At 48.8% G+C, this 27,317-nt stretch overlaps 1 protein-coding gene across 1 annotated transcript; it reads left to right on the forward strand.

Annotated features, from left to right (window-relative positions):
• Window positions 1-1,969: 1,969 nt before the first annotated feature.
• LOC127576596 (gastrula zinc finger protein XlCGF49.1-like) lies at window positions 1,970-25,582 on the forward strand. The gene is made up of 2 exons (XM_052027171.1): window positions 1,970-2,139; window positions 24,924-25,582. The coding sequence occupies exon 2, from the start codon at window positions 24,926-24,928 to the stop codon at window positions 25,574-25,576; it is 651 nt and encodes a 216-aa protein (XP_051883131.1). The 5' UTR covers window positions 1,970-2,139; window positions 24,924-24,925; the 3' UTR covers window positions 25,577-25,582.
• The last annotated feature ends 1,735 nt before the right edge of the window (window positions 25,583-27,317 follow it).

Here is a 27,317-nt window from a genome sequence, read left to right on the forward strand (position 1 = left end):
AATATGGTGAGGGCCAAACCGGACTCTGATCTCAGTGAAAGAAGATTGAGGGGGAGAGAGAGTTGGGGGAGCATATGAAGAGTCTTCATTCATCTCATCCTCAGCAATAAAACTTTCCTTTCAACACTTCTGAGTTCCCTGCCCTCCTCCTGAAATAGCTACTGGTATTGGTTTATAATTGTCACGCACTGAGGTACAGTGAAAAAATTTTGGTTCGTACAGATCAATTCATTGACTTCCTTCAGTTTTCATCCCATAAAAATTCTCCCTGGAACTCCCCACTGCTACACTTTCAAATTCCCAACCATCTCAGCCCCTGGTCCTTGTTCCTCTGTGAGGCTCCACTGAATTACACCCTCCCTGGTATCTCTAAGCCCCGAATCCACTGGAGGGGTTTCCCAATTTCTCACTAATCACTCCAATAGTTTGCGCTGTTGTCTTTTGTGGGTCTTGTATTATCACTCACAGCACTAACTCAAATGATTTGACATTGACCCACATTGTTGCTTTACTGAGACTGAGCCACACTGACACACTGGAGTCTGTGAGCAGTGGCTAACAGGGCCCACTACGTGTTGTTCCTTGATGGAAGTCGCAATCTCTGCAGAACAACCTGTGCTATCTGTGGGTAGGTCAGTGTGTTTTTGTGTCAGACTTCACCAGTATGTTCTCCCTCTCTCCCTCAACCTGGCTATGTAGGATGGTCTCGTCTCTGTCTGAAGATTCCACCATTTTGCTCCTTTTGTTTAAATCCTTATTTTAGCTGTACAATCAATGAACAATTATTATCCCTGCTTAAAAAAAACTTCAAATTTTTGTGCAATTTTGGTCACCTTGATGGCACATGCCATCAGGCTCAAGGACAGCTTCTATCCCACTGTGATAAGACTATTGAATGGTTCCCTCATATGATGAGACAGGACTCTTGACCTCACAATCTACCTTGTTATGACCTTGTCTACCTGCACTACACTTCCTCTGCAGCTGTGACATTTTACTCTGCATTCCGTTATTGATTTTACCCTGACCTACCTCAATGCACTGTGTAGTGAATTGATCTGTACGAATGGTATGCAATAATAAACCAATACCCATTACAGGAAGGACGTGAAGGCTTTAGAAAGGCTGCAGAAGAGGTTTACCAGGATTAAAGGTTGGGCAAACTTGGGTTGTTTTCTCTGGAGGTTGGGAGGCTGAGGGTAGACCTGATGGATGTTTATAAAATTATGAGAGGCATAGCTAGGGTAGAAGGTCAGAATCTTTTTCCCAGGGTAGAAATGGCGATTACTAGAGGGCATGCATTTAAGGTGAGAAGGGTAAAGTTTTAAAGGCGATGTGAAACGGAGGGCGATAGGCGCCTGGAACGGGCTGCCAGGTCAGTGGCAGAAGCAGATACGATAGCGGCGTCCCAGAGGCTGTTAGACGCATGTGAACATCATGTGACTATCTAACACATGGACAGAGAGGCGCTTTTTTTGGACCTACGATGCAGGCCATCGGGACGAGAGAATTTGTCCGCCTTGAGCGGCCCAATTACACCTGGACATTCTTCTCCGATGATAATTCCTCCCCTTCCTTCCAGTTACGGTGCTGCCTTTGTACCAATGACTTCCGCCTCAGACCAGGACTGAGCTCCGCCCCGGCACTCGGATTGGTTGGAGGACCGGTCCTCCAGGCCCTCCCATTGGTCGACAGGGCAAGTCATACTTGGAGAAGGGTGTTTCGTTGCGCCCAGTATGTTGCACGGGGCAAACATCTAGTTCAGGAACTAACCGATATGTATCACTGAGGCGCTGATTCCGTAGTTATAAACACCTTTGCTGCATTGAAACCGGGTTCACTTATCCGCGTCTGCAGCCTTTAACAAATTATTTGCTCGACGGAGTCTGCACATACTGGAAGCTGGAGCAACAAGCAACCTGCCGGTGAACACAGCGGGCCGAGCAGCGTCTGTGGAGGGGGACAGGAATTGTCGACGTTTCGGGTCGAAACCCTGCATCAGGGATCATCTGCTGAGTGGGCAGAGCGTATTCCGTGTCCTGGAGCATTCTGGGTATCGGAAGCCGCCATTGCACCGCGGAACAAAATCCACACCGGCAGCTTCACAAGCGGCGAGAAGGAACGTGTCCTCATCGAACGGTATGTTTTCCGCGGGCAGCTCATTCGATTTCTTTTATGTTAAATGCTGTGACTGATCACTTCAATTAATCACTTCGGGTCAACATTTCCCACCTGGAGTTCATATTCGGTAAGAACACGAAATGGGGTGTGTTGGTTGGGCAGTGGTGCACTGCCGGACTCCAAACAGTGTGCGACAGAAAGTGGAGCAAACGTCCAGAGAGGTTTGTGCAACTACCCTGACATTAATTGGAACAGTGTTAGAGCAAAGAATAAAGGAGCATAATTCTTCTATTCAAGACAACTATTGAAGTTTAGTTCATAGCAAGATCTAGCCAGAATGGACCTAGGTTAGGGGATGAGCCTGGCGAAGTTGGAAGGGTGGTGAGAGACGGGGAACATAACTCAGATAAATTTCATTTTTTGAGGGCGAAAAAAAAGTTACCTCTGAAGGTAAAGTTCTGAATTGAAGTTAGGCCAATTTTTCCCAGATTGAGGCACGAGTTAGCACAAGGGGACTGGAAACAGCTCCTGGAAGGTATTGGTTTATTATTGTCACTTGTACCAAAGTACAGTGAAAAACTTGTCTTCCACGCTGATTGTACAGGTCAATTCATTACACAGTGCAGTTACATTGAGTTAGTACAGAGTGCATTGACGTTGTACAGGTAAAAACAATAACAGTCCAGAGTAAAGTGTCACAGCTACAGAGAAAGTGCAGTGCAATAAGGTGCAAGGTCACAACAAGGTAGATCGTGAGGTTAGAGTCCATATTGTATAAGGGAACCATTCAATAGTCTTATCACAATGGGATAGAAGCTGTCCTTAAGCCTGGTGGTATGTGCCCTCAAGCTCCTGTATCTTCTACCTGATGAAAGAGGAGAGAAGAGAGAATGACCCGGGTGGGTGGGGTCTTTGATTATGCTGGCTGCTACACCAAGACAACAAGAGGTAAAGACAAGAGTCCAAGGAGGGGAGGCTGGTGTCCGTGACGCGCTGGGCTGTGTCCACAACTCTCTGCAGTTTCTTGCGTTCCTGGGCAGAGCAGTTGCCGTACCAAGCCATGATGTATCCAGACAGGATGCTTTCTCTGGTGCATCAATAAAAGTAAATCGGCATCAGTTCAATTTCCTGTCAGCAAAGCATGGGTGTCAAGGCTTACATAGGACAGGATAAGGGTAAAGAAGGGGATATCCAGTGTTCAACACTGCAGAAAGTCAAGAAGACTACAGAAGGTGCAGGGGTTAAAAAGTAAATGACATACACCTAAGTGGACATCTGTCAACACACTCACACACAGATGGCACAGATACCCTTGCACACTACCTCATCTTCAGCCCTCTCAATCACTTTGGTCTTGATGCCTCATCTGTCCTGCCTCTGTATCTCCTGTCCTTCAGGTCCCGTCACCCATTAACCTACAGACAGCAGCTCAGTGCACTGGGCAGCAACCATCAATGCCGACTCTGCAGGATCCTCTAAATCCGCTGGCGGGAACACTTTGAGTGTTTCTCGCAGACCAGCATCCCCACCAGCGAGGCTTTAATTACACACGGCCGGCTCCCACAGGCAGCCTGTGATGATCATACGGTTGATATCAGACTCCCGGAGCAGACACTCCATTCCAAGCAAGAGCATCCGGATGGCATTGAGATCCCCTTTCTTGGGTGCACACGGAAGCTCGGTCTTGAAGGTGGAAGGAGTGCACTGCTGCCCAAACAACACACCCAGTCACCCCATCACCCCACCTCCGGCTGAGTCCAGTATTGGGCCCTTCGGGCAACTTGGAACTCACAGATCTGGACTGCAATTATGTCATTCCTATCGCCAAGTGACTGTATAAGAAAAGGAAAATGAGGAAATTAGGAAGACAAATAGATTTTTTAGACTACTTCTGGGGTAGTCTACAACGCTGTGGAATGAATATTGAATTTTCCGATTTCAGGTAACCTTCATTTATACAGCACAGTAACAGGCCCTTCTGACCCAAAGAGTCCGCGCCGCCCAATTACACCATGTTAACCTACTAACATTCTCCCCGTGTCTGCGTGGGTTTCCTCCGGGTGCTCCGGTTTTCCTCCCACATTCCATAGACGTACGGGTTAGGAAGTTGTGGACGTACTATGTTGGTGCCAGAAGTGCGGCGACACTTGCAGGCTGCCCCCAGAACACTGCACAAAAAGATGTATTTCACTGTGTGTTTCAATGTACATGTGACTAATAAATATATTCTTGTCTTAACCCATACGTCTTTGGAATGTGGGAGGAAACTGGAGCACCTGGAGGAAACCCACGCAGTCATGGGGAGAACGTACAAACTCCTTACAGGCAGTGGCCGGAATTGAACCCAGGTCGCTGGTGCTATATTAGTGTTACGCTAAGCACTACGCTACCTACTTCCCACTGTGTCCCTTTCTCTCTCTCGATCTATCTGGGTTCTCCTTCACGTGCGCGTGCGCACGCGCGCACACACACACACACACACACTCCCCTCCCCTCCCCTCCCCTCCCCCCCACAATCCCCTTTCATCCAGTTTCTTTCCCTTCCCCCCACCAATTCATGGGCACAGCCTCCCCACCACTGAGAACATCTTCAAGAGGCAGTGTAAGTACCAAGTACCTCACCACCCAGGACATGCCCTCTTGACGTTACTACCATTGGGGAGGAGGTACAGGAGCCTGAAGAACCACACTCAACGTTCCAGGAACAGCTTCTTCCCCTCCGCCATCGGATTTCTGAACAGTCCATGAACCATCAACACCACCTCGTTATTCCTTTTGTTTTTGCACTATTTATTTCTTTTGTAATTTACAGTAATTTTATCTCTGCACTGTGCTGCTGCCGCAAAACAACAAGTTTCACATCATTTGTCAGTGATAATAAAACCTGATTCTAGTTTAATCTGATTCTGAGTTAACCTGCCCATCACCCACACACTCCTCCCACTGGGTCCCTCCCGCTAATGTTCCCATCTGCCCACCGTACCTCCCTTACTTGGTTCCCCTTCACCTTCCTTTCCTATCACATTCCACCTATCGCCTCCCAGCCTGTGTCGCTCTGTCTGCCCTCAGCTCCCTCCTCCGACTAAATCTGTCCATCGCCCTGCATCCCCTCACCTCTTTACACTGGCCATCCCCCCCTCTACCCTTCCAGTCCGTGAAGGGGTCCTGACCGGAAACGTTGACTCCGTTTCCCCCCCCCACAGATGCTGCCTGACCCACTGAGTTCATCTGGCAGCTCGGTTTTTGGCCCCAGATTCCAGCGTCTGCAGTCTCCATGGGGGTGGGATTGGGGGGGGGTGGGTACGGGGTTTGGGGGGTGGGTGGCGGGGGATGTTGACAGATAAAATCAAGGGAGAGTTGAAAATGTTTTAGAAATATCTGAACAGAAAGAGGATAACGAAAGAAAGGAGGCCGCCAATCAGAGATCGGAGCAGTAACCTGAATGTTTTGGCAGAAGACGTGTCAGGTTCTAAATGAATACTTTCGCACCAAACCTCACGAATGCGGAGGACTTTACACGCGCTTTTGTTCAGGAGGAAGAGTGTAAAATATTAAAAATATACTGGATAGAGGTATTTCAAACCTTTTCTGTGCTTTTTAAAATAAATTTTAAGCGAAATCCTTTAACTGCATTATTTGGGATTGCTGGAGAAAAAGATGTAATTTTGGAGACTTTCGACTTGCACATATTGGCCTTTATTTCTCTTATAGCCAGGAGGGCTGTGTTGCTTAAATGGAAGGAAGATATTTCCCCCACTCATGTTCAATAGCTACGGGATGTTATGACATATCTAAATTTAGAGAAGATCCATTGTTCAATTTCTGGATCTAATCTGGACTTTCAAATATTGTGGGGACCTTTTTTTGAACTACTTTCAAAACCATTGATTTGGTGCTTAAAGTACAGATACTGGCTAATACTATTATGTCTTTAGGGTTTTTTTTGTCTTTTTTTTAAACCAAACAGCTTCGGTCATGGTAGTGGGTTTAGATTTTTTTATTTTATAAAATTATTCCAATTTATTAATACTAATTAGTTATCATTTGTGTTTATCAATATGAGGTAGTGATTTCAAGTGTGATTCAATACAATGCATTTTGTAACATTTTGTCTTTTCTTTCATGTGCTTTGTATTTTCTATCTGGAATTAATAAAAAATATTGCTAAAAAAGATATTAAATATGACAAAGTTGGAGACGAAAATAGGAAGAGATCCAACATCTTTAAAAGTGGATAAATCACCAGCCCAGGTTAAATGCATCTCAGCCACCTCAGAAAGGCAGAAAATAGAGAGATTTATCTGTTAGCAAAGATTAGGAATGTAACTTAAGGCGTGAACTTTGGCTCTTTCTGAAAAGTCGTCGGTCTGAAGCGTTAACCGAACTGAAACACATTTCTCTCCACAGAGGAGACGCAGGGAGAGACGGCAGATGCTGGTAATCTGCATCCACGGAGGGCAATGGACACCAAGGTCCTAAAGAAGGGTCTCGGCCCAAAACGTCGACTGTCCATTTCCCTCCGTAGATGAGAAACACGATGACGCTGGAGGGGCTCAGCAGGCCGGGCAGCATCCGTGGAGAAAAGCAGGCGGTCAACGTTTCGGGTCAGGACCCTTCTTCAGGACTGAAGATAGGAAAAGGGGAAGCCCGATATATAGGAGGGAAAAGCAGAGCAGTGATAGGTGGACAAAGGAGGGGAGGCGGGGTGGGCACAGGGTGGTGAGAGGTAGATGCAGGTAAGAGACAGTGATAGCCAGGGGCAGGGGCAGGAGGGGAGAGCAGATCCACGGGGGAATGGCAGATATCCTCCATAGATGCTGCCTGACCTGCTGAGTTCCTCCAGCGTTTTATGTGTTTCTCTCCACAGATGTAGTTTGACTGCTGATTATTTCCTGCTTTTCCTGCCAACATCTGCACTTATTTCTCAGTTCAAGGATTCCTTTTATATGTACTTGCTTTAACCCAAATTCTTTGTTTTCGATCTGCAGCTCCACTCGGGGGTAGGGGAACCACCAGCCCGCTCACCCCCATTTCCAGGGGGTGATCCAGGTCCCGGTGCGAATGATTGACAGCCCTCCATTCCCCTCCTGAGATGCTGCCCGACCTGCTGAGTTTACAACATAGAACATTACAGCACAGTACAGGCCCTTCGGCCCACCATGTTGCGCCGACGTTTAACCTACCCTAAGATCTATCTAACCCTTCCCTCCCGCCAACCCCTCCATTTTTCCATCATCCATGTGCCTATCTAAGAGTCTCTTGAATGTCCTGAATGTATCGCTTCTACAAACCGTTCCACGCAACCCCCCACTCTCTGTGAGTCCCTCCATCGTTCTGTATGCTGCAGCACAGGAACAGGCCATTCGGCCCACAGTGTCTGTGCTGAACACAATGCCAAGTTGAACTTAAATCCCTTCTGCCTGCACTTGATCCATGTCCTTACATTCCCGGCATATTCATGTGCCTGTCTAAAAGCCTCTTGAATGCCACTATGCTATCTAACCACTGATTCACGCACTCCTTGTCTCCACAGCAATGGACCCACTTCAATGCCCCGACTGCGGCAAACACTTCAAGCGATCCAGTGACCTACTGAGACACCAGCGGGATCACAGCGGGGAGAGGCCGTTCACCTGCAGTGACTGTGGGAGGGGGTTCACTCGCTCGGCCAACCTGCTGACCCACCAGCGGGTCCACACCGGGGAGAGGCCCTTCACCTGCCCTGAGTGCGGGAAGGGGTTCACCCGCTCGTCCAACATGGAGATACACCGGCTGGCTTCACACCGGGGAGAGGCCATTTACCTGCTCCGAGTGCGGGGAAGGGATTCACCCGCTCATCTAACCTGGTGATACACCGGCAGGTCCACACCGGGGAGAGGCCGTTCACCTGCTCGGAGTGCGGGAAGGGCTTCATTCGGTCGTCTGAGCTTGTGATGCACCAGCGGATCCACACCGGGGAGAGGCCGTTCACCTGCCCTGTGTGCGGGAAGGGGTTCACTCAGTCCTCTGACCTGCGGAGACACCGGCGGGTTCACACCAGGAGCGGCTGCACATCTGCTCCGAGTGTGGGAAGGGATTTATTTACACGTACAAACTGGTGACCCACCAGCGGCGGGTCCACCCTGGGGTGTGGAGTCCACCTGTTCTGGCTCCGAGAAGGGATTCGCTCAGTCATTCCACCCGCTGACACACCAGCATATTCACAGCATGCGGGGGTGCAGGGGCATTCGCCTGCTCCAAGTGTGGTCTGGGATTGACCTGGTCCTCCAAGCTCCTGAAACACCAGCGACCTCACACTGAGGCGAAGCTCTGAATCTACCTCTTGTGGAATATATAAACATCACAGCTGCTGAGACACCAGATTCTGCAGATGTTGCTGCTGGTAAGAACCTCGATTGAATCGCTTGTTACCAGGCACAGTTGTGGGTCTGGTTCTGGTGATGTGACTATAACTGGGCTGGAGTATAATATTATGCATCCATGCCAGTAAACCGTTTCTTTTGTTAAACATGCAGTCTCAGGTACTCAATTGTCTCTGTAATCCAGAGTCCGGACAGTACAAAGACTAGCCAGTGGAACCTGCCAATGTCAATGGGGAGATGTGAAACTGCAGATCCTGGAAATCCAGAGCAATGCACAAAACGCTAGAGGAACTCAGTGGGTCGGGCAGCATCTGTGGAGGGAAATGAACAGGCCAGGTTTTGGGTGAGACCTGTATTGGTAGGGCTGAGGACACAGCCTTGTCGGGCACCAGTGTTGAGAATAATCGTGCTGGAGGTATTGCTGCCTCTCCTCACTGATTGGTATTGGTTAATTATTGTCACTTGTACCAAGGTACAGTGAAAAACTTGTCTTGCACACCAATTGTAAAGGTCAATTCATTACACAGTACAGTTAGGTTGAGGTAGTACAGAGTGCATTGAGGTAGTACAGGTAAAAACAATAACAGTACAGAGTAAAGTGTCACAGCTACAGAGAAAGTGCAGTGCAATAAGGTGCAAGGTCACAACAAGGTAGATCGTGAGGTCATAGACATCTCATCATATAAAGGAACCTTTCAATAGTCTTATCACAGTGGGATATAAGCTGTCCTTGAGCCTGGTGGTACGTGCCCTCGGGCTCCTGTATCTTCTGCCTGATGGAAGAGGAGAGAACGACCCGAGTGGGTGGGGTCTCTGATTATGCTGGCTGCTTCACCGAGAGGTAAAGACAGAGTCCAAGGAGAGGAGGCTGCTTTCTGTGATGTGCTGGGCTGTGTCCACAACTCTCTGCAGTTTCTTGCGGTCACGGGGCAGAGCAGTTGCTGTACCAAGCTGTGATGCATCCAGATAAGATGCTTTCTATGGTGCATTGATAAAAGTTGGTGAGTGTCGAAGGGGACATACCAAATTTCTTTAGCCTCCTGAGGAAGTTGAGGGGCTCGTGAGCTTTCTTGGCCGTGGCATCAACGTGATTTGACCTGGACAGGCTATTGGTGATGTTCACTTCCAGGAACTTGAAGCTCTCAACCCTCTCGACCTCAGCACCATTGATGTAGACAGGTGCATGTACACCACCCTCTTTCCTGAAGTCAATGACCAGCTCTTTTGTTTTGATGACATTGAGGGAAAGGTTGTTGTCATGACACCAAGCCACTAAGCTCTCTATCTTCTTCCTGTACTCCAACTCATCGCCGTTTGAGATACGGCCTACAACGGTGGTATCATCTGCAAACTTGTAGATGGAGTTAGAGCAGAATCTGGCAACGCAGTCATGAATGTATAGGGAGTAGAGGGCTGAGGACACAGCCTTGTGGGGTACCAGGTTGAGAATAATCGTGCTGGAGGTATTGCTGCCTATCCTCACTGATTGCGGTCTATTGGTTAGAAAGTCAAGGATCCAGTTACAGGGGGAGGTGTTGTGTCCCAGGTCTCAGATCTTGGTGACAAGTTTGCTTGGAATTATAATATCGAATGCAGAGCTGTAGTCAATAAACAATAGTCTAACGTAGGTGTCTTTACTGTCCAGATGCTCCAGAGCTGAGTGTGGGGCCAGGGAGATGGCATCCACTGTAGACCTGTTTCGGCGATAGGCAAATTGCAATGGGTCCAGGTTGTCTGGAAGGCTGAAGTTGATATGTGCCATGACCAGCCTCTCAAAGCACTTCATGACAGTGGATGTCAGAGCCACTGGTCAGTAGTCATTGAGGCATGTTACCTTGCTTTTCTTTGGTACTGGGATGATAGTGTCTTCTTAAAACAGATGGGAACCTGAGATTGAAGCAGGGAGAAGTTAAATATGTCCGCAGATACTCCCGCCAGCTGATCAGCATAAGATGTGAGCACACGGCCAGGGGCACCTGTTGGTCAGAAAGTCAAGGATCCAGTTACAGAGGGAGGTCCGGATGAAGGGTCTCGACCCCAAAACGTCGACTGTCCATTTCCCTCCATAGATGCTGCCCGACCCGCTGAGCTCCTCCAGTGGTTGGTGCGTCTCTGCCGATGGTGAAGTCGGCGTCAGTGTCTAAGAATCGTTGGAATGTTCTTGTATTTCTTTCTCAGGTCTGTGTTTATTTACCTTCTCCTTCGATGCATCCCTGCTCTTTACCCAACTACTTCCTGAGGCAGTGGGTTCCAGATTCCGCTGCATTCCGGTCAGAGAAGGTTCTCCTGGATTCTCTGCAGGATTCACCACAGACAGAAGGATTGGACAATGGTTCGTTGTGAGCTCGTCTCAGGGATTCTCAGGGATGTGGAGGAACAGAGGGATCTTTGAGTCCACGTCCATAGATCCCTCAATGTTCCACAGGTCGATAGGGTTGTTAACAAGGCGTATGGTGTGTTGGCCTTCATTCGTCGGATTATTGAGTTCAAGAGCCGTGAGGTAATGTTGCAGCTCTATAGAACTCTGGTTAGCCCACACTTTTCAGTTTTGGTCACCTCATTATAGGAAGGATGTGGAAGCTTTAGAGAGGGTGCCGAGGAGATTTACCAGGATGCTGCCTGGATTGGAGAGCATGTCTTATGAGGATAGGTTGAGCGAGCTAGGGCTTTTCTCTTTGGAGAGGAGGATGAGAGATGACTTGATAGAGGTGCACAAGATGTTTAGAGGCATAGATCGAGTGGACAGTCAAAGATGTCTTCCCAGGGCGACGATGGCTAACACAAGGGGACATAATTTTAAGGTGATGGGAGGAAGGTATAAGGGGGATGTCAGGGGTAAGTTTTTTTTACACAGAGTGGTGGGTGCGTGGAACACACTGCCCACAGAAGTTGTGGGGGCAGATACATTAGGGACATATAAGAGACTCTAAGATAGACACATGAATGATAGAGAAATGGAGGACTATGTGGGAGGGAAGGTTAGATTGCTCTTAGAGCAGGATAAAATGTCGGCACAACATTGTGGGCCAAAGGGCCTGTACTGTGCTGTAGTGTTCTATGTTCGATGATTCCCTGTGCTCTAATCTTTGGGAACTTTAACTGTTTCCTTCCAGCACTACTTAATGCTGAAAGATAGCATCAGCTGATGCACAAGGAGCTGGGAGACACACACACGGGCGAGTTACCAGGGCACAGGAACCTCAAAGGGTGACAAGTCTGCCCTGATGTATGGAGTCTGAGGGTAGCGTGAGGGCCTGCTCAATGGAACCAAAGAGGGATCGAAGCAGGGCAGGGATGGGGAGGTGCGGAGTGTAAGGAAAAAGTTAAATTAGCCAAAAGTCATTTCTGATTCCTCCTGCAGTCGTGTGTGACACAAAATGGCAGTTGTCAGACAACATGGTGTCAGCTCGGACTGTGGGAATGTTTTGAGAACTGATGCACATTCTTGAGATCGGATACCGGTGAAGAATGTTTTCTTCTTTACGGACCCGTTGTCTCTGTTTCTAAGTTAGGTGTTCAGGCCGAAGGTCACGATTGATAAGAAGGTACAGGCTGGTACCACTGAGGAATGGAAAAGTATTGGGGTAAAAGTTTCTGAAGGGTATAAAAGGGGGGCACCTTCTTTGTGCAAATGGGGACCTTCCCTGAGGCTGGGTCACAACCGGTGGTGAGACACCGACAGAAGGCTGCGTGAGAGGCTGTCAGATGCCTGAGGTTCCCTCCGGCATTATACAGATCGGTTCATTGACTGGTTGATAAGTATTATTTTGCTTCCTTCTGTATTTTAAGTATTCTTCCTCCTTTCTGTATTTCCTATAACTCTAATAAAGTAGTTTCTATGTGTACAGTGCCTCTTTTGTTTGCAGATACGTCTTGCTGCTGAATCAGGAAAGAACAAGGAACGAATTTTAAAATATTTCGTTACAGTGGACAGAGAAGAGGGCATCAGCTGAGGAGGAGGGGCGTGGGGGCAGTGTACAGGAGATGGGGGAAGGAACCATTCCAGGTAAGGGCCCTGTCCACTGGGGTTCAGTGGCTTACGTGGGACTCGGGGCTGTATCAGGCCAGAGCAGGGCATGGCCCCCCCCTGTAAGTTATAGGATATGAGGGCGAGGGTTTGGCAGAGGGGATTGTGGGAGGAACGGGTCAGGGAGCAGTCCTGGTGGAATGCAAAACCTGACCAGGATCGGGCGCGGAGCTGGGGACCAGTGAGCATAGCGGAGAGGAAGACGGGGGAAGGGATGAAGCGCTGAGCCACGGCTGCAGTGTCCCCTTCCCAACAAAGAAAGGAAGGCCGCTCCAGATTCCAGTGCCTGTGGTCTCTTGTGTCTCCAAAGAAAGGAAGGCGTGCATTTATAAGGTGCCATCGACGGTCTCGGGACGTCCCACAGAGCCTTACGGCCATTGAAGGAGTTTGAATGAGAAACAAAGGACTGCAGATACTGGAATCTGGATGAAAAACACGATGATACTGGAGGAACTCAGCAGGCCAGGCAGCATCTGTGGAGAAAAGCAGGCAGTCAATGTTTCGGGTCAGGACCCTTCTTCAGGACTGAAGATAGGAAAAGGGGAAGCCCGATATATAGGAGGGGAAAGCAGAGCAGTGATAGGTGGACAAAAGAGGGGAGGCGGGGTGGGTACAGGGTGGTGATAGGTAGATGCAGGTAAGAGACAGTGATAGGCAGGTGCGGGGGAGGAGGGGAGAGCAGATCCACTGGGGGATGGGTCAAAGGTAGGGAGAGAAAAAAGGTAGGAAAAAAGGCTTGGAAAAGGAAGAAGAGTCATAGTTGCAGGAGGTGTGGGGAGGGGGTGGGTTTGAGGGGATTACTTAAACAGGGGGAATTCAATGTTCATGCTGTTAGGTGCTGTTCCTCCAGTTTGCGCTTGGAATTCTCCTGGCAGTGGAGGAGGGCCGAGGACTGACATGTCAGTGATAGTGTGGGAGGGGGAGTTGAAGTGACCGGCAACGGGGAGATGCAGATCGCAGTTACGGACGGAGCGCAGGTGTTCTGCGAAGCGGTTGCCCAGTCTGCGTTTGGTGTCGCCAATGTAGAGGAGGCCACACTTGGAGCACCGAATGCAGTAGATGATATTAAGGGAGGTGCAGGTGAATCTCTGTCTCACCTGAAAGGACTGTTTGGGTCCCTGGATGGAGGTGGTGTAGGGGCAGTGGGAAGTCCCCGGGGTAGGATCAGGATGGGTGGGGGAGGGAGGAGTGAACGAGGGAGTCGCAGAGAGAGCGGTCCCTGTGAGAGGGGTGGGGAGGGGAATATATGCTTGGTGGTGGGGTCCCGTTGGAGATGGGATTTGCATTGTTGTCGCTGCTGGAATGTGGGGTCTGCAGCAGCCAACGTGTGCACAGCAAGATGCCACGGGGAGCAGGGCGAGGGTCACCCGACAAGGTGGTGCGCGGTGTTAGCTGAAGGGTACACATTGGTCAGGACAGATGGAAGGGTGAAGACCAGGAATGGCCCCCGGACAGTCTGGGATCGCTCGGGATGGTGAGGAAGGAATCACGCTGATCGATATGGAGTAGGGGGGGGAGAGTGGCTACTCATAGACAGAAACAACTGCCAGTCATGACGGGGAATCCAACTGGATTAGGGAGCAGGAAATTAACTTGATACGACTCCAACCCCACTCACTGGTGAACGTCATCGCTCCAGGCTGTATCCACCCACCGTTTGAAGATTATCGTTGAAACAGCTTCTACCACATTTTCGGACCGTGGATTTTCAATTGCAGCACTGTACTTGCCCCAGTCTCACCCCTGGATCTAATGGCGTTTCATTCATTCCATGTCCCCTGGGTAACAAGCCCGCCCTCCACTGGTTTCCCCTTTCCCCTTGTGTCCTCTCCTCCACCGGATCTTTCCCTTTCCTAGGATTACGATCCCAGTTTCTTCAGATAACTGGTACCACCCCCACACCCCAACTCCCCCACCTAACCCCCCACACCCCCATCTATCCCCCACCCCCTACAGGATTCCCTAAAGATTACCTTGCAGGTTGAGTCGGTAGTAAGGAAGACAAATGCAATGTTAGCATTCATTTCACGAGGACTAGGATATAAAAGCAAGGATGTAATGTTGAGGCTCTATAAGGCATTGGTCAGACCACATTTGGAGTATTGAGAGCAGTTTTGGGCCCCATATCTAAGGAAGGATGTGCTGGCATTAGAGAGAGTTCGGAGTACAAGAATCGTCCCAGGAATGAAAGGATTAACATATGAGGAGTGTTTGACGGCTCTGGGCCTGTACTCGATGGATTTTAGAAGGATTGCAGGGGGGAGGATTCTCATTGAAACCTTATGAATATTGAAAGGCCTGGATAGAGTGGATGTGGAGAGGATGTTTCCAGCAGTGGGAGAGTCTAGGACCAGAGGACACAGCCTCAGAATAGAAGGACGTCCCTTTAGAACAGAGATGAGGAGCAATTTCTTTAGCCAGAGGGTGCTGAATCTGTGGAATTCATTATGTGGAATCTGTGGAGGCCAAGTCATTGGGTATATTTAAAGCGGAGGTTGATAGGTTCTTGATTAGTAAGGGCGTCAAAGGTTACGGGGAGAAGGCAGGAGAATGGGGTTGAGAGGGAAAAATAAATCAGCCATAAATATGGCAGAGCAGACTCGATGGACCGAATGGTCTAATTCTGCTCCTATGTCCTTACGGTTTTATAGAAAAAAATTACAGAAGGCAGAATAAAGTGCTACAGTTACAGAGAAGGTGTAGTGCAGGTAGACAATAAGGTGCAAGGGCCATAACGAGGTAGATTGTGAGGTCAAGAGTCCATCTTATTGTACAAGAGGTCCAATTCAATGAGAACAGCAGGATAGAAGCTGTCCTTCAGCCTGGTGTATGTGCTTTCAGCCTTTTGTATATTCTACCCGATGGGACGTGGGAGAAGAGAGACTATCCAGGGTGGGAGGGGTCTTTAATTATGTCGGCAGCTTTACCGAGGCAGTGAGAAGTATAGACAGAGTCCATGGAGGGGAGGCTGGTTTCCGCGACTGTGCTGAGCTGTGTCTATAACTCTCTGCTTCAACCAACAACAAGGCTGCCAATCATCTGATTGTTTAGTGTGGGATCTTGCTGAGCACCCACTGGCACTAAACCATGGGACCAGAGGTTAAGTAAACTTAGCCTCAACTTGGAGAGACTGCAAAGTCTCCTTGAACTGGCTGTTAAAGAGAAACCAGCTTTATTTGACTTTACTGAGATGCCCCATCTCCATCGGAGCTCTCAGGTGATTAACACAGACTGAAACAAATCACAATTGCAGGAGAGAGAATGTGGGTCAATCCCGGACGTCATTAATAGCGGCAGAATCCAAACCTTGAGCCACTTGTGAACCTGCCGGTGATTCTGCACTGCAGAGCCCCTGCTCACACTTGGAGCAGGTGAATGGCTTCTCCCCACTGGTAGGAGAGAAAGCTGGACACCTGAAAGAATCCTCTCCCGCAAACTGAGCAGGTGAATGGCTTCGCCTGAGTGTGACCTCAGTAATGAAGTGAGGAGGGATGGATAATTGATTCCCTTCCCACAGCTTCTTCCCCGACGTGACTGCTCTGGTGTTCCGACAGGGCAGATGGCCGGCTGAAGCCTCGACCACACTCAGAACACGTGGACCATTTTCTCCCCATTGCGAATGAAGCTTTTTTGCTTCCAAATTCAAGGCCAATGATGGATGGAGTGACTCTGGCTGGTCATAGAGCCCTACAGCACGGAAACAGGCCCTTTGGCCCAACTGGACCATACCAACAAAGATTCCCATCTAAGCTAGTCCCATTTACCCAGATTTGGCCCATATTCCTCTAAACCTTTCCTATCCATGTACCTGTCCAAGTACCTTTTAAATGTACCTGCCTCAACAACTTCCTCTGGCAGCTCATTCCACACACTGACTACTCTCTGGGTGAAAAGGTTGTCCCTCGGGTTCCTATTAAACCTCTCCTCTCTCACCTTAAACCTATGCCCTCTGGTTCTTGGTTCCCCAACCCTGGGAAAGAGTGTGCGCATCCACCGTATCTATGGCCCTCATGATTTTATACACGTCTATAAGATCACCCTTCATTCTCCTACACTCCAGTGAAAGAAGTCCCAACCTGCTCAACCTCTCTCCATAACTCAGTCCCTTGAGTCCCAGCGACATCCTCGTAAATCTACTCTGCACTCTTTCCAGCTTAATTGCATCATTCCTATAGCAGAGTGACTAAAATTGAACACAATATTCCAAATGCAACCTCACCAACGTCTTATACAACTGCAATGTAACATCAGTGCCTTGACTGATGAAGGCCAGTGTGTCAAAAGCCTTCTTCACCACCCAGTCTACCTGTGACGCCACTTTTAGGAAACCATGTACTTGTGGTCCAAGGCCCCTCTGTTCTACAACACTCCCTGGGGCCCTGCCGTTCACTGTGAAAGTCCTACCCTCATTTGTCTTCCCAAAATGCAACACCCCGCACTTCTCCGAATTAAACTCCATTTGCCATTCCTCTGCCCACTTACTCAGCTGACCAAGATCCCTCGGTAATTCCTGATATCCGTCTTCACTGGTCCTGAAACGGTGTTTGGTTTGAGCTTCCTGTCTATGAATCTTCCGATCCTGATATCCTGAAAAATAGATTTAAAACCGGAAAATGGGATGCACGAATCATCAGGGGAGTGGATGGAGGTGGATTGTCGTACAAGTGGAGCTGGTTCACCAGTTCCCTTCGGGGAAGCGAGTGTGCCAATATGGTGAGGGCCAAACCGGACTCTGATCTCAGTGAAAGAAGATCGAGGGGGAGAGAGAGTTGGGGGAGCATATGAAGAGTCTTCATTCATCTCATCCTCAGCAATAAAACTTTCCTTTCAACACTTCTGAGTTCCCTGCCCTCCTCCTGAAATAGCTACTGGTATTGATTTATAATTGTCACTTGCACTGAGGCACAGTGAAAAAATTTTGGTTCGTACAGATCAATTCATTGACTTCCTTCAGTTTTCATCCCATAAAAATTCTCCCTGGAACTCCCCACTGCTACACTTTCAAATTCCCAACCATCTCAGCCCCTGGTCCTTGTTCCTCTGTGAGGCTCCATTGAATTACACCCTCCCTGGTATCTCTAAGCCCCGAATCCACTGGAGGGGTTTCCCAATTTCTCACTAATCACTTCCAATAGCTGTTGTCTTTTGTGGGTCTTGTATTATCACTCACAGCACTAACTCAAAATGATTTGACATTGACCCACATTGTTGCTTTACTGAGACTGAGCCACAACTGACACACTGGAGTCTGTGAGCAGTGGCTAACAGGGCCCACTACGTGTTGTTCCTTGATGGAAGTCGCAATCTCTGCAGAACAACCTGTGCCATCTGTGGGTAGGTCAGTGTGTTTTGTGTCAGACTTCACCAGTATGTTCTCCCTCTCTCCCTCAACCTGGCTATGTAGGATGGTCTCGTCTCTGTCTGAAGATTCCACCATTTTGCTCCTTTTGTTTAAATCCTTATTTTAGCTGTACAATCAATGAACAATTATTATCCCTGCTTAAAAAAAACTTCAAATTTTTGTGCAATTTTGGTCACCTTGATGGCACATGCCATCAGGCTCAAGGACAGCTTCTATCCCACTGTGATACGACTATTGAACGGTTCCCTCATATGATGAGACGGACTCTTGACCTCACAATCTACCTTGTTATGACCTTGTCTACCTGCACTGCACTTCCTCTGCAGCTGTGACATTTTACTCTGCATTCTGTTATTGATTTTACCCTGACCTACCTCAATGCACTGTGTAGTGAATTGATCTGTACGAATGGTATGCAAGACAAGTTTTTCACTGTACCTCGGTACAAGTGACAATAATAAACCAATACCCATTACAGGAAGGACATGAAGGCTTTAGAAAGGCTGCAGAAGAGGTTTACCAGGATTAGAGGGTATGAGCTATGAGGAAAGGTTGGGCAAACTTGGGTTGTTTTCTCTGGAGGTTGGGAGGCTGAGGGTAGACCTGATGGATGTTTATAAAATTATGAGAGGCATAGCTAGGGTAGAAGGTCAGAATCTTTTTCCCAGGGTAGAAATGGCGATTACTAGAGGGCATGCATTTAAGGTGAGAAGGGTAAAGTTTTAAAGGCGATGTGAACGGAGGGCGATAGGCGCCTGGAACGGGCTGCCAGGGTCAGTGGCAGAAGCAGATACGATAGCGGCGTCCCAGAGGCTGTTAGACGCATGTGAACATCATGTGACTATCTAACACATGGACAGAGAGGCGCTTTTTTTGGACCCTACGATGCAGGCCATCGGGACGAGAGAATTTGTCCGCCTTGAGCGGCCCAATTACACCTGGACATTCTTCTCCGATGATAATTCCTCCCCTTCCTTCCAGTTACGGTGCTGCCTTTGTACCAATGACTTCCGCCTCAGACCAGGACTGAGCTCCGCCCCGGCACTCGGATTGCTTGGAGGACCGGTCCTCCAGGCCCTCCCATTGGTCGACAGGGCAAGTCATACTTGGAGAAGGGTGTTTCGTTGCGCCAGTATGTTGCACGGGGCAAACATCTAGTTCAGGAACTAACCGATATGTATCACTGAGGCGCTGATTCCGTAGTTATAAACACCTTTGCTGCATTGAAACCGGGTTCACTTATCCGCGTCTGCAGCCTTTAACAAATTATTTGCTCGACGGAGTCTGCACATACTGGAAGCTGGAGCAACAAGCAACCTGCCGGTGAACACAGCGGGCCGAGCAGCGTCTGTGGGAGGGGGACAGGAATTGTCGACGTTTCGGGTCGAAACCCTGCATCAGGGATCATCTGCTGAGTGGGCAGAGCGTATTCCGTGTCCTGGAGCATTCTGGGTATCGGAAGCCGCCATTGCACCGCGGAACAAAATCCACACCGGCAGCTTCACAAGCGGCGAGAAGGAACGTGTCCTCATCGAACGGTATGTTTTCCGCGGGCAGCTCATTCGATTTCTTTTATGTTAAATGCTGTGACTGATCACTTCAATTAATCACTTCGGGTCAACATTTCCCACCTGGAGTTCATATTCGGTAAGAACACGAAATGGGGTGTGTTGGTTGGGCAGTGGTGCACTGCCGGACTCCAAACAGTGTGCGACAGAAAGTGGAGCAAACGTCCAGAGAGGTTTGTGCAACTACCCTGACATTAATTGGAACAGTGTTAGAGCAAAGAATAAAGGAGCATAATTCTTCTATTCAAGACAACTATTGAAGTTTAGTTCATAGCAAGATCTAGCCAGAATGGACCTAGGTTTAGGGGATGAGCCTGGCGAAGTTGGAAGGGTGGTGAGAGACGGGGAACATAACTCAGATAAATTTCATTTTTTGAGGGCGAAAAAAAAGTTACCTCTGAAGGTAAAGTTCTGAATTGAAGTTAGGCCAATTTTTCCCAGATTGAGGCACGAGTTAGCACAAGGGGACTGGAAACAGCTCCTGGAAGGTATTGGTTTATTATTGTCACTTGTACCAAAGTACAGTGAAAAACTTGTCTTCCACGCTGATTGTACAGGTCAATTCATTACACAGTGCAGTTACATTGAGTTAGTACAGAGTGCATTGACGTTGTACAGGTAAAAACAATAACAGTCCAGAGTAAAGTGTCACAGCTACAGAGAAAGTGCAGTGCAATAAGGTGCAAGGTCACAACAAGGTAGATCGTGAGGTTAGAGTCCATATTGTATAAGGGAACCATTCAATAGTCTTATCACAATGGGATAGAAGCTGTCCTTAAGCCTGGTGGTATGTGCCCTCAAGCTCCTGTATCTTCTACCTGATGAAAGAGGAGAGAAGAGAGAATGACCCGGGTGGGTGGGGTCTTTGATTATGCTGGCTGCTACACCAAGACAACAAGAGGTAAAGACAAGAGTCCAAGGAGGGGAGGCTGGTGTCCGTGACGCGCTGGGCTGTGTCCACAACTCTCTGCAGTTTCTTGCGTTCCTGGGCAGAGCAGTTGCCGTACCAAGCCATGATGTATCCAGACAGGATGCTTTCTCTGGTGCATCAATAAAAGTAAATCGGCATCAGTTCAATTTCCTGTCAGCAAAGCATGGGTGTCAAGGCTTACATAGGACAGGATAAGGTAAAGAAGGGGATATCCAGTGTTCAACACTGCAGAAAGTCAAGAAGACTACAGAAGGTGCAGGGGTTAAAAAGTAAATGACATACACCTAAGTGGACATCTGTCAACACACTCACACACAGATGGCACAGATACCCTTGCACACTACCTCATCTTCAGCCCTCTCAATCACTTTGGTCTTGATGCCTCATCTGTCCTGCCTCTGTATCTCCTGTCCTTCAGGTCCCGTCACCCATTAACCTACAGACAGCAGCTCAGTGCACTGGGCAGCAACCATCAATGCCGACTCTGCAGGATCCTCTAAATCCGCTGGCGGGAACACTTTGAGTGTTTCTCGCAGACCAGCATCCCCACCAGCGAGGCTTTAATTACACACGGCCGGCTCCCACAGGCAGCCTGTGATGATCATACGGTTGATATCAGACTCCCGAGCAGACACTCCATTCCAAGCAAGAGCATCCGGATGGCATTGAGATCCCCTTTCTTGGGTGCACACGGAAGCTCGGTCTTGAAGGTGGAAGGAGTGCACTGCTGCCCAAACAACACACCCAGTCACCCCATCACCCCACCTCCGGCTGAGTCCAGTATTGGGCCCTTCGGGCAACTTGGAACTCACAGATCTGGACTGCAATTATGTCATTCCTATCGCCAAGTGACTGTATAAGAAAAAGGAAAATGAGGAAATTAGGAAGACAAATAGATTTTTAGACTACTTCTGGGGTAGTCTACAACGCTGTGGAATGAATATTGAATTTTCCGATTTCAGGTAACCTTCATTTATACAGCACAGTAACAGGCCCTTCTGACCCAAAGAGTCCGCGCCGCCCAATTACACCCATGTTAACCTACTAACATTCTCCCCGTGTCTGCGTGGGTTTCCTCCGGGTGCTCCGGTTTCCTCCCACATTCCATAGACGTACGGGTTAGGAAGTTGTGGACGTACTATGTTGGTGCCAGAAGTGCGGCGACACTTGCAGGCTGCCCCCAGAACACTGCACAAAAAGATGTATTTCACTGTGTGTTTCAATGTACATGTGACTAATAAATATATCTTGTCTTAACCCATACGTCTTTGGAATGTGGGAGGAAACTGGAGCACCTGGAGGAAACCCACGCAGTCATGGGGAGAACGTACAAACTCCTTACAGGCAGTGGCCGGAATTGAACCCAGGTCGCTGGTGCTATATTAGTGTTACGCTAAGCACTACGCTACCTACTTCCCACTGTGTCCCTTTCTCTCTCTCGATCTATCTGGGTTCTCCTTCACGTGCGCGTGCGCACGCGCGCACACACACACACACACACACTCCCTCCCCTCCCCTCCCCTCCCCCCCCACAATCCCCTTTCATCCAGTTTCTTTCCCTTCCCCCCACCAATTCATGGGCACAGCCCTCCCCACCACTGAGAACATCTTCAAGAGGCAGTGTAAGTACCAAGTAACCTCACCACCCAGGACATGCCCTCTTGACGTTACTACCATTGGGGAGGAGGTACAGGAGCCTGAAGAACCACACTCAACGTTCCAGGAACAGCTTCTTCCCCTCCGCCATCGGATTTCTGAACAGTCCATGAACCCATCAACACCACCTCGTTATTCCTTTTGTTTTTGCACTATTTATTTCTTTTTGTAATTTACAGTAATTTTATCTCTGCACTGTGCTGCTGCCGCAAAACAACAAGTTTCACATCATTTGTCAGTGATAATAAACCTGATTCTAGTTTAATCTGATTCTGAGTTAACCTGCCCATCACCCACACACTCCTCCCACTGGGTCCCTCCCGCTAATGTTCCCATCTGCCCACCGTACCTCCCTTACTTGGTTCCCCTTCACCTTCCTTTCCTATCACATTCCACCTATCGCCTCCCAGCCTGTGTCGCTCTGTCTGCCCTCAGCTCCCTCCTCCGACTAAATCTGTCCATCGCCCTGCATCCCCTCACCTCTTTACACTGGCCATCCCCCCCTCTACCCTTCCAGTCCGTGAAGGGTCCTGACCGGAAACGTTGACTCCGTTTCCCCCCCCCACAGATGCTGCCTGACCCACTGAGTTCATCTGGCAGCTCGGTTTTTGGCCCCAGATTCCAGCGTCTGCAGTCTCCATGGGGGTGGGATTGGGGGGGGGTGGGTACGGGGTTTGGGGGGTGGGTGGCGGGGGATGTTGACAGATAAAATCAAGGGAGAGTTGAAAATGTTTTAGAAATATCTGAACAGAAAGAGGATAACGAAAGAAAGGAGGCCGCCAATCAGAGATCGGAGCAGTAACCTGAATGTTTTGGCAGAAGACGTGTCAGGTTCTAAATGAATACTTCGCACCAAACCTCACGAATGCGGAGGACTTTACACGCGCTTTTGTTCAGGAGGAAGAGTGTAAAATATTAAAAATATACTGGATAGAGGTATTTCAAACCTTTTCTGTGCTTTTTAAAATAAATTTTAAGCGAAATCCTTTAACTGCATTATTTGGGATTGCTGGAGAAAAAGATGTAATTTTGGAGACTTTCGACTTGCACATATTGGCCTTTATTTCTCTTATAGCCAGGAGGGCTGTGTTGCTTAAATGGAAGGAAGATATTTCCCCCACTCATGTTCAATAGCTACGGGATGTTATGACATATCTAAATTTAGAGAAGATCCATTGTTCAATTTCTGGATCTAATCTGGACTTTCAAATATTGTGGGGACCTTTCCTGAACTACTTTCAAAACCATTGATTTGGTGCTTAAAGTACAGATACTGGCTAATACTATTATGTCTTTAGGGTTTTTTTTGTCTTTTTTTTAAACCAAACAGCTTCGGTCATGGTAGTGGGTTTAGATTTTTTTATTTTATAAAATTATTCCAATTTATTAATACTAATTAGTTATCATTTGTGTTTATCAATATGAGGTAGTGATTTCAAGTGTGATTCAATACAATGCATTTTGTAACATTTTGTCTTTTCTTTCATGTGCTTTGTATTTTCTATCTGGAATTAATAAAAAATATTGCTAAAAAAGATATTAAATATGACAAAGTTGGAGACGAAAATAGGAAGAGATCCAACATCTTTAAAAGTGGATAAATCACCAGCCCAGGTTAAATGCATCTCAGCCACCTCAGAAAGGCAGAAAATAGAGAGATTTATCTGTTAGCAAAGATTAGGAATGTAACTTAAGGCGTGAACTTTGGCTCTTTCTGAAAAGTCGTCGGTCTGAAGCGTTAACCGAACTGAAACACATTTCTCTCCACAGAGGAGACGCAGGAGAGACGGCAGATGCTGGTAATCTGCATCCACGGAGGGCAATGGACACCAAGGTCCTAAAGAAGGGTCTCGGCCCAAAACGTCGACTGTCCATTTCCCTCCGTAGATGAGAAACACGATGACGCTGGAGGGGCTCAGCAGGCTGGGCAGCATCCGTGGAGAAAAGCAGGCGGTCAACGTTTCGGGTCAGGACCCTTCTTCAGGACTGAAGGTAGGAAAAGGGGAAGCCCGATATATAGGAGGGAAAAGCAGAGCAGTGATAGGTGGACAAAGGAGGGGAGGCGGGGTGGGCACAGGGTGGTGAGAGGTAGATGCAGGTAAGAGACAGTGATAGCCAGGGGCAGGGGCAGGAGGGGAGAGCAGATCCACCGGGGGAATGGCAGATATCCTCCATAGATGCTGCCTGACCTGCTGAGTTCCTCCAGCGTTTTATGTGTTTCTCTCCACAGATGTAGTTTGACTGCTGATTATTTCCTGCTTTTCCTGCCAACATCTGCACTTATTTCTCAGTTCAAGGATTCCTTTTATATGTACTTGCTTTAACCCAAATTCTTTGTTTTCGATCTGCAGCTCCACTCGGGGGTAGGGGAACCACCAGCCCGCTCACCCCCATTTCCAGGGGGTGATCCAGGTCCCGGTGCGAATGATTGACAGCCCTCCATTCCCCTCCTGAGATGCTGCCCGACCTGCTGAGTTTACAACATAGAACATTACAGCACAGTACAGGCCCTTCGGCCCACCATGTTGCGCCGACGTTTAACCTACCCTAAGATCTATCTAACCCTTCCCTCCCGCCAACCCCTCCATTTTTCCATCATCCATGTGCCTATCTAAGAGTCTCTTGAATGTCCTGAATGTATCGCTTCTACAAACCGTTCCACGCAACCCCCCACTCTCTGTGAGTCCCTCCATCGTTCTGTATGCTGCAGCACAGGAACAGGCCATTCGGCCCACAGTGTCTGTGCTGAACACAATGCCAAGTTGAACTTAAATCCCTTCTGCCTGCACTTGATCCATGTCCTTACATTCCCGGCATATTCATGTGCCTGTCTAAAAGCCTCTTGAATGCCACTATGCTATCTAACCACTGATTCACGCACTCCTTGTCTCCACAGCAATGGACCCACTTCAATGCCCCGACTGCGGCAAACACTTCAAGCGATCCAGTGACCTACTGAGACACCAGCGGGATCACAGCGGGGAGAGGCCGTTCACCTGCAGTGACTGTGGGAGGGGGTTCACTCGCTCGGCCAACCTGCTGACCCACCAGCGGGTCCACACCGGGGAGAGGCCCTTCACCTGCCCTGAGTGCGGGAAGGGGTTCACCCGCTCGTCCAACATGGAGATACACCGGCGGCTTCACACCGGGGAGAGGCCATTTACCTGCTCCGAGTGCGGGAAGGGATTCACCCGCTCATCTAACCTGGTGATACACCGGCAGGTCCACACCGGGGAGAGGCCGTTCACCTGCTCGGAGTGCGGGAAGGGCTTCATTCGGTCGTCTGAGCTTGTGATGCACCAGCGGATCCACACCGGGGAGAGGCCGTTCACCTGCCCTGTGTGCGGGAAGGGGTTCACTCAGTCCTCTGACCTGCGGAGACACCGGCGGGTTCACACCAGGGAGCGGCTGCACATCTGCTCCGAGTGTGGGAAGGGATTTATTTACACGTACAAACTGGTGACCCACCAGCGGCGGGTCCACCCTGGGGTGTGGAGTCCACCTGTTCTGGCTCCGAGAAGGGATTCGCTCAGTCATTCCACCCGCTGACACACCAGCATATTCACAGCATGCGGGGGTGCAGGGGCATTCGCCTGCTCCAAGTGTGGTCTGGGATTGACCTGGTCCTCCAAGCTCCTGAAACACCAGCGACCTCACACTGAGGCGAAGCTCTGAATCTACCTCTTGTGGAATATATAAACATCACAGCTGCTGAGACACCAGATTCTGCAGATGTTGCTGCTGGTAAGAACCTCGATTGAATCGCTTGTTACCAGGCACAGTTGTGGTCTGGTTCTGGTGATGTGACTATAACTGGGCTGGAGTATAATATTATGCATCCATGCCAGTAAACCGTTTCTTTTGTTAAACATGCAGTCTCAGGTACTCAATTGTCTCTGTAATCCAGAGTCCGGACAGTACAAAGACTAGCCAGTGGAACCTGCCAATGTCAATGGGGAGATGTGAAACTGCAGATCCTGGAAATCCAGAGCAATGCACAAAACGCTAGAGGAACTCAGTGGGTCGGGCAGCATCTGTGGAGGGAAATGAACAGGCCAGGTTTTGGGGTGAGACCTGTATTGGTAGGGCTGAGGACACAGCCTTGTCGGGCACCAGTGTTGAGAATAATCGTGCTGGAGGTATTGCTGCCTCTCCTCACTGATTGGTATTGGTTAATTATTGTCACTTGTACCAAGGTACAGTGAAAAACTTGTCTTGCACACCAATTGTAAAGGTCAATTCATTACACAGTACAGTTAGGTTGAGGTAGTACAGAGTGCATTGAGGTAGTACAGGTAAAAACAATAACAGTACAGAGTAAAGTGTCACAGCTACAGAGAAAGTGCAGTGCAATAAGGTGCAAGGTCACAACAAGGTAGATCGTGAGGTCATAGACATCTCATCATATAAAGGAACCTTTCAATAGTCTTATCACAGTGGGATATAAGCTGTCCTTGAGCCTGGTGGTACGTGCCCTCGGGCTCCTGTATCTTCTGCCTGATGGAAGAGGAGAGAACGACCCGAGTGGGTGGGGTCTCTGATTATGCTGGCTGCTTCACCGAGAGGTAAAGACAGAGTCCAAGGAGAGGAGGCTGCTTTCTGTGATGTGCTGGGCTGTGTCCACAACTCTCTGCAGTTTCTTGCGGTCACGGGCAGAGCAGTTGCTGTACCAAGCTGTGATGCATCCAGATAAGATGCTTTCTATGGTGCATTGATAAAAGTTGGTGAGTGTCGAAGGGGACATACCAAATTTCTTTAGCCTCCTGAGGAAGTTGAGGGGCTCGTGAGCTTTCTTGGCCGTGGCATCAACGTGATTTGACCTGGACAGGCTATTGGTGATGTTCACTTCCAGGAACTTGAAGCTCTCAACCCTCTCGACCTCAGCACCATTGATGTAGACAGGTGCATGTACACCACCCTCTTTCCTGAAGTCAATGACCAGCTCTTTTGTTTTGATGACATTGAGGGAAAGGTTGTTGTCATGACACCAAGCCACTAAGCTCTCTATCTTCTTCCTGTACTCCAACTCATCGCCGTTTGAGATACGGCCTACAACGGTGGTATCATCTGCAAACTTGTAGATGGAGTTAGAGCAGAATCTGGCAACGCAGTCATGAATGTATAGGGAGTAGAGGGCTGAGGACACAGCCTTGTGGGGTACCAGGTTGAGAATAATCGTGCTGGAGGTATTGCTGCCTATCCTCACTGATTGCGGTCTATTGGTTAGAAAGTCAAGGATCCAGTTACAGGGGGAGGTGTTGTGTCCCAGGTCTCAGATCTTGGTGACAAG

Source organism: Pristis pectinata, chromosome 12 (assembly GCF_009764475.1).
Source record: "Pristis pectinata isolate sPriPec2 chromosome 12, sPriPec2.1.pri, whole genome shotgun sequence".
NCBI lineage: Eukaryota > Metazoa > Chordata > Chondrichthyes > Rhinopristiformes > Pristidae > Pristis > Pristis pectinata.

Bases quoted from the DNA above. Each gene is read 5' to 3' on its own strand.
- LOC127576596 (XM_052027171.1), top strand. From the start codon at position 24,926: ATGGACCCACTTCAATGCCCCGACTGCGGCAAACACTTCAAGCGATCC.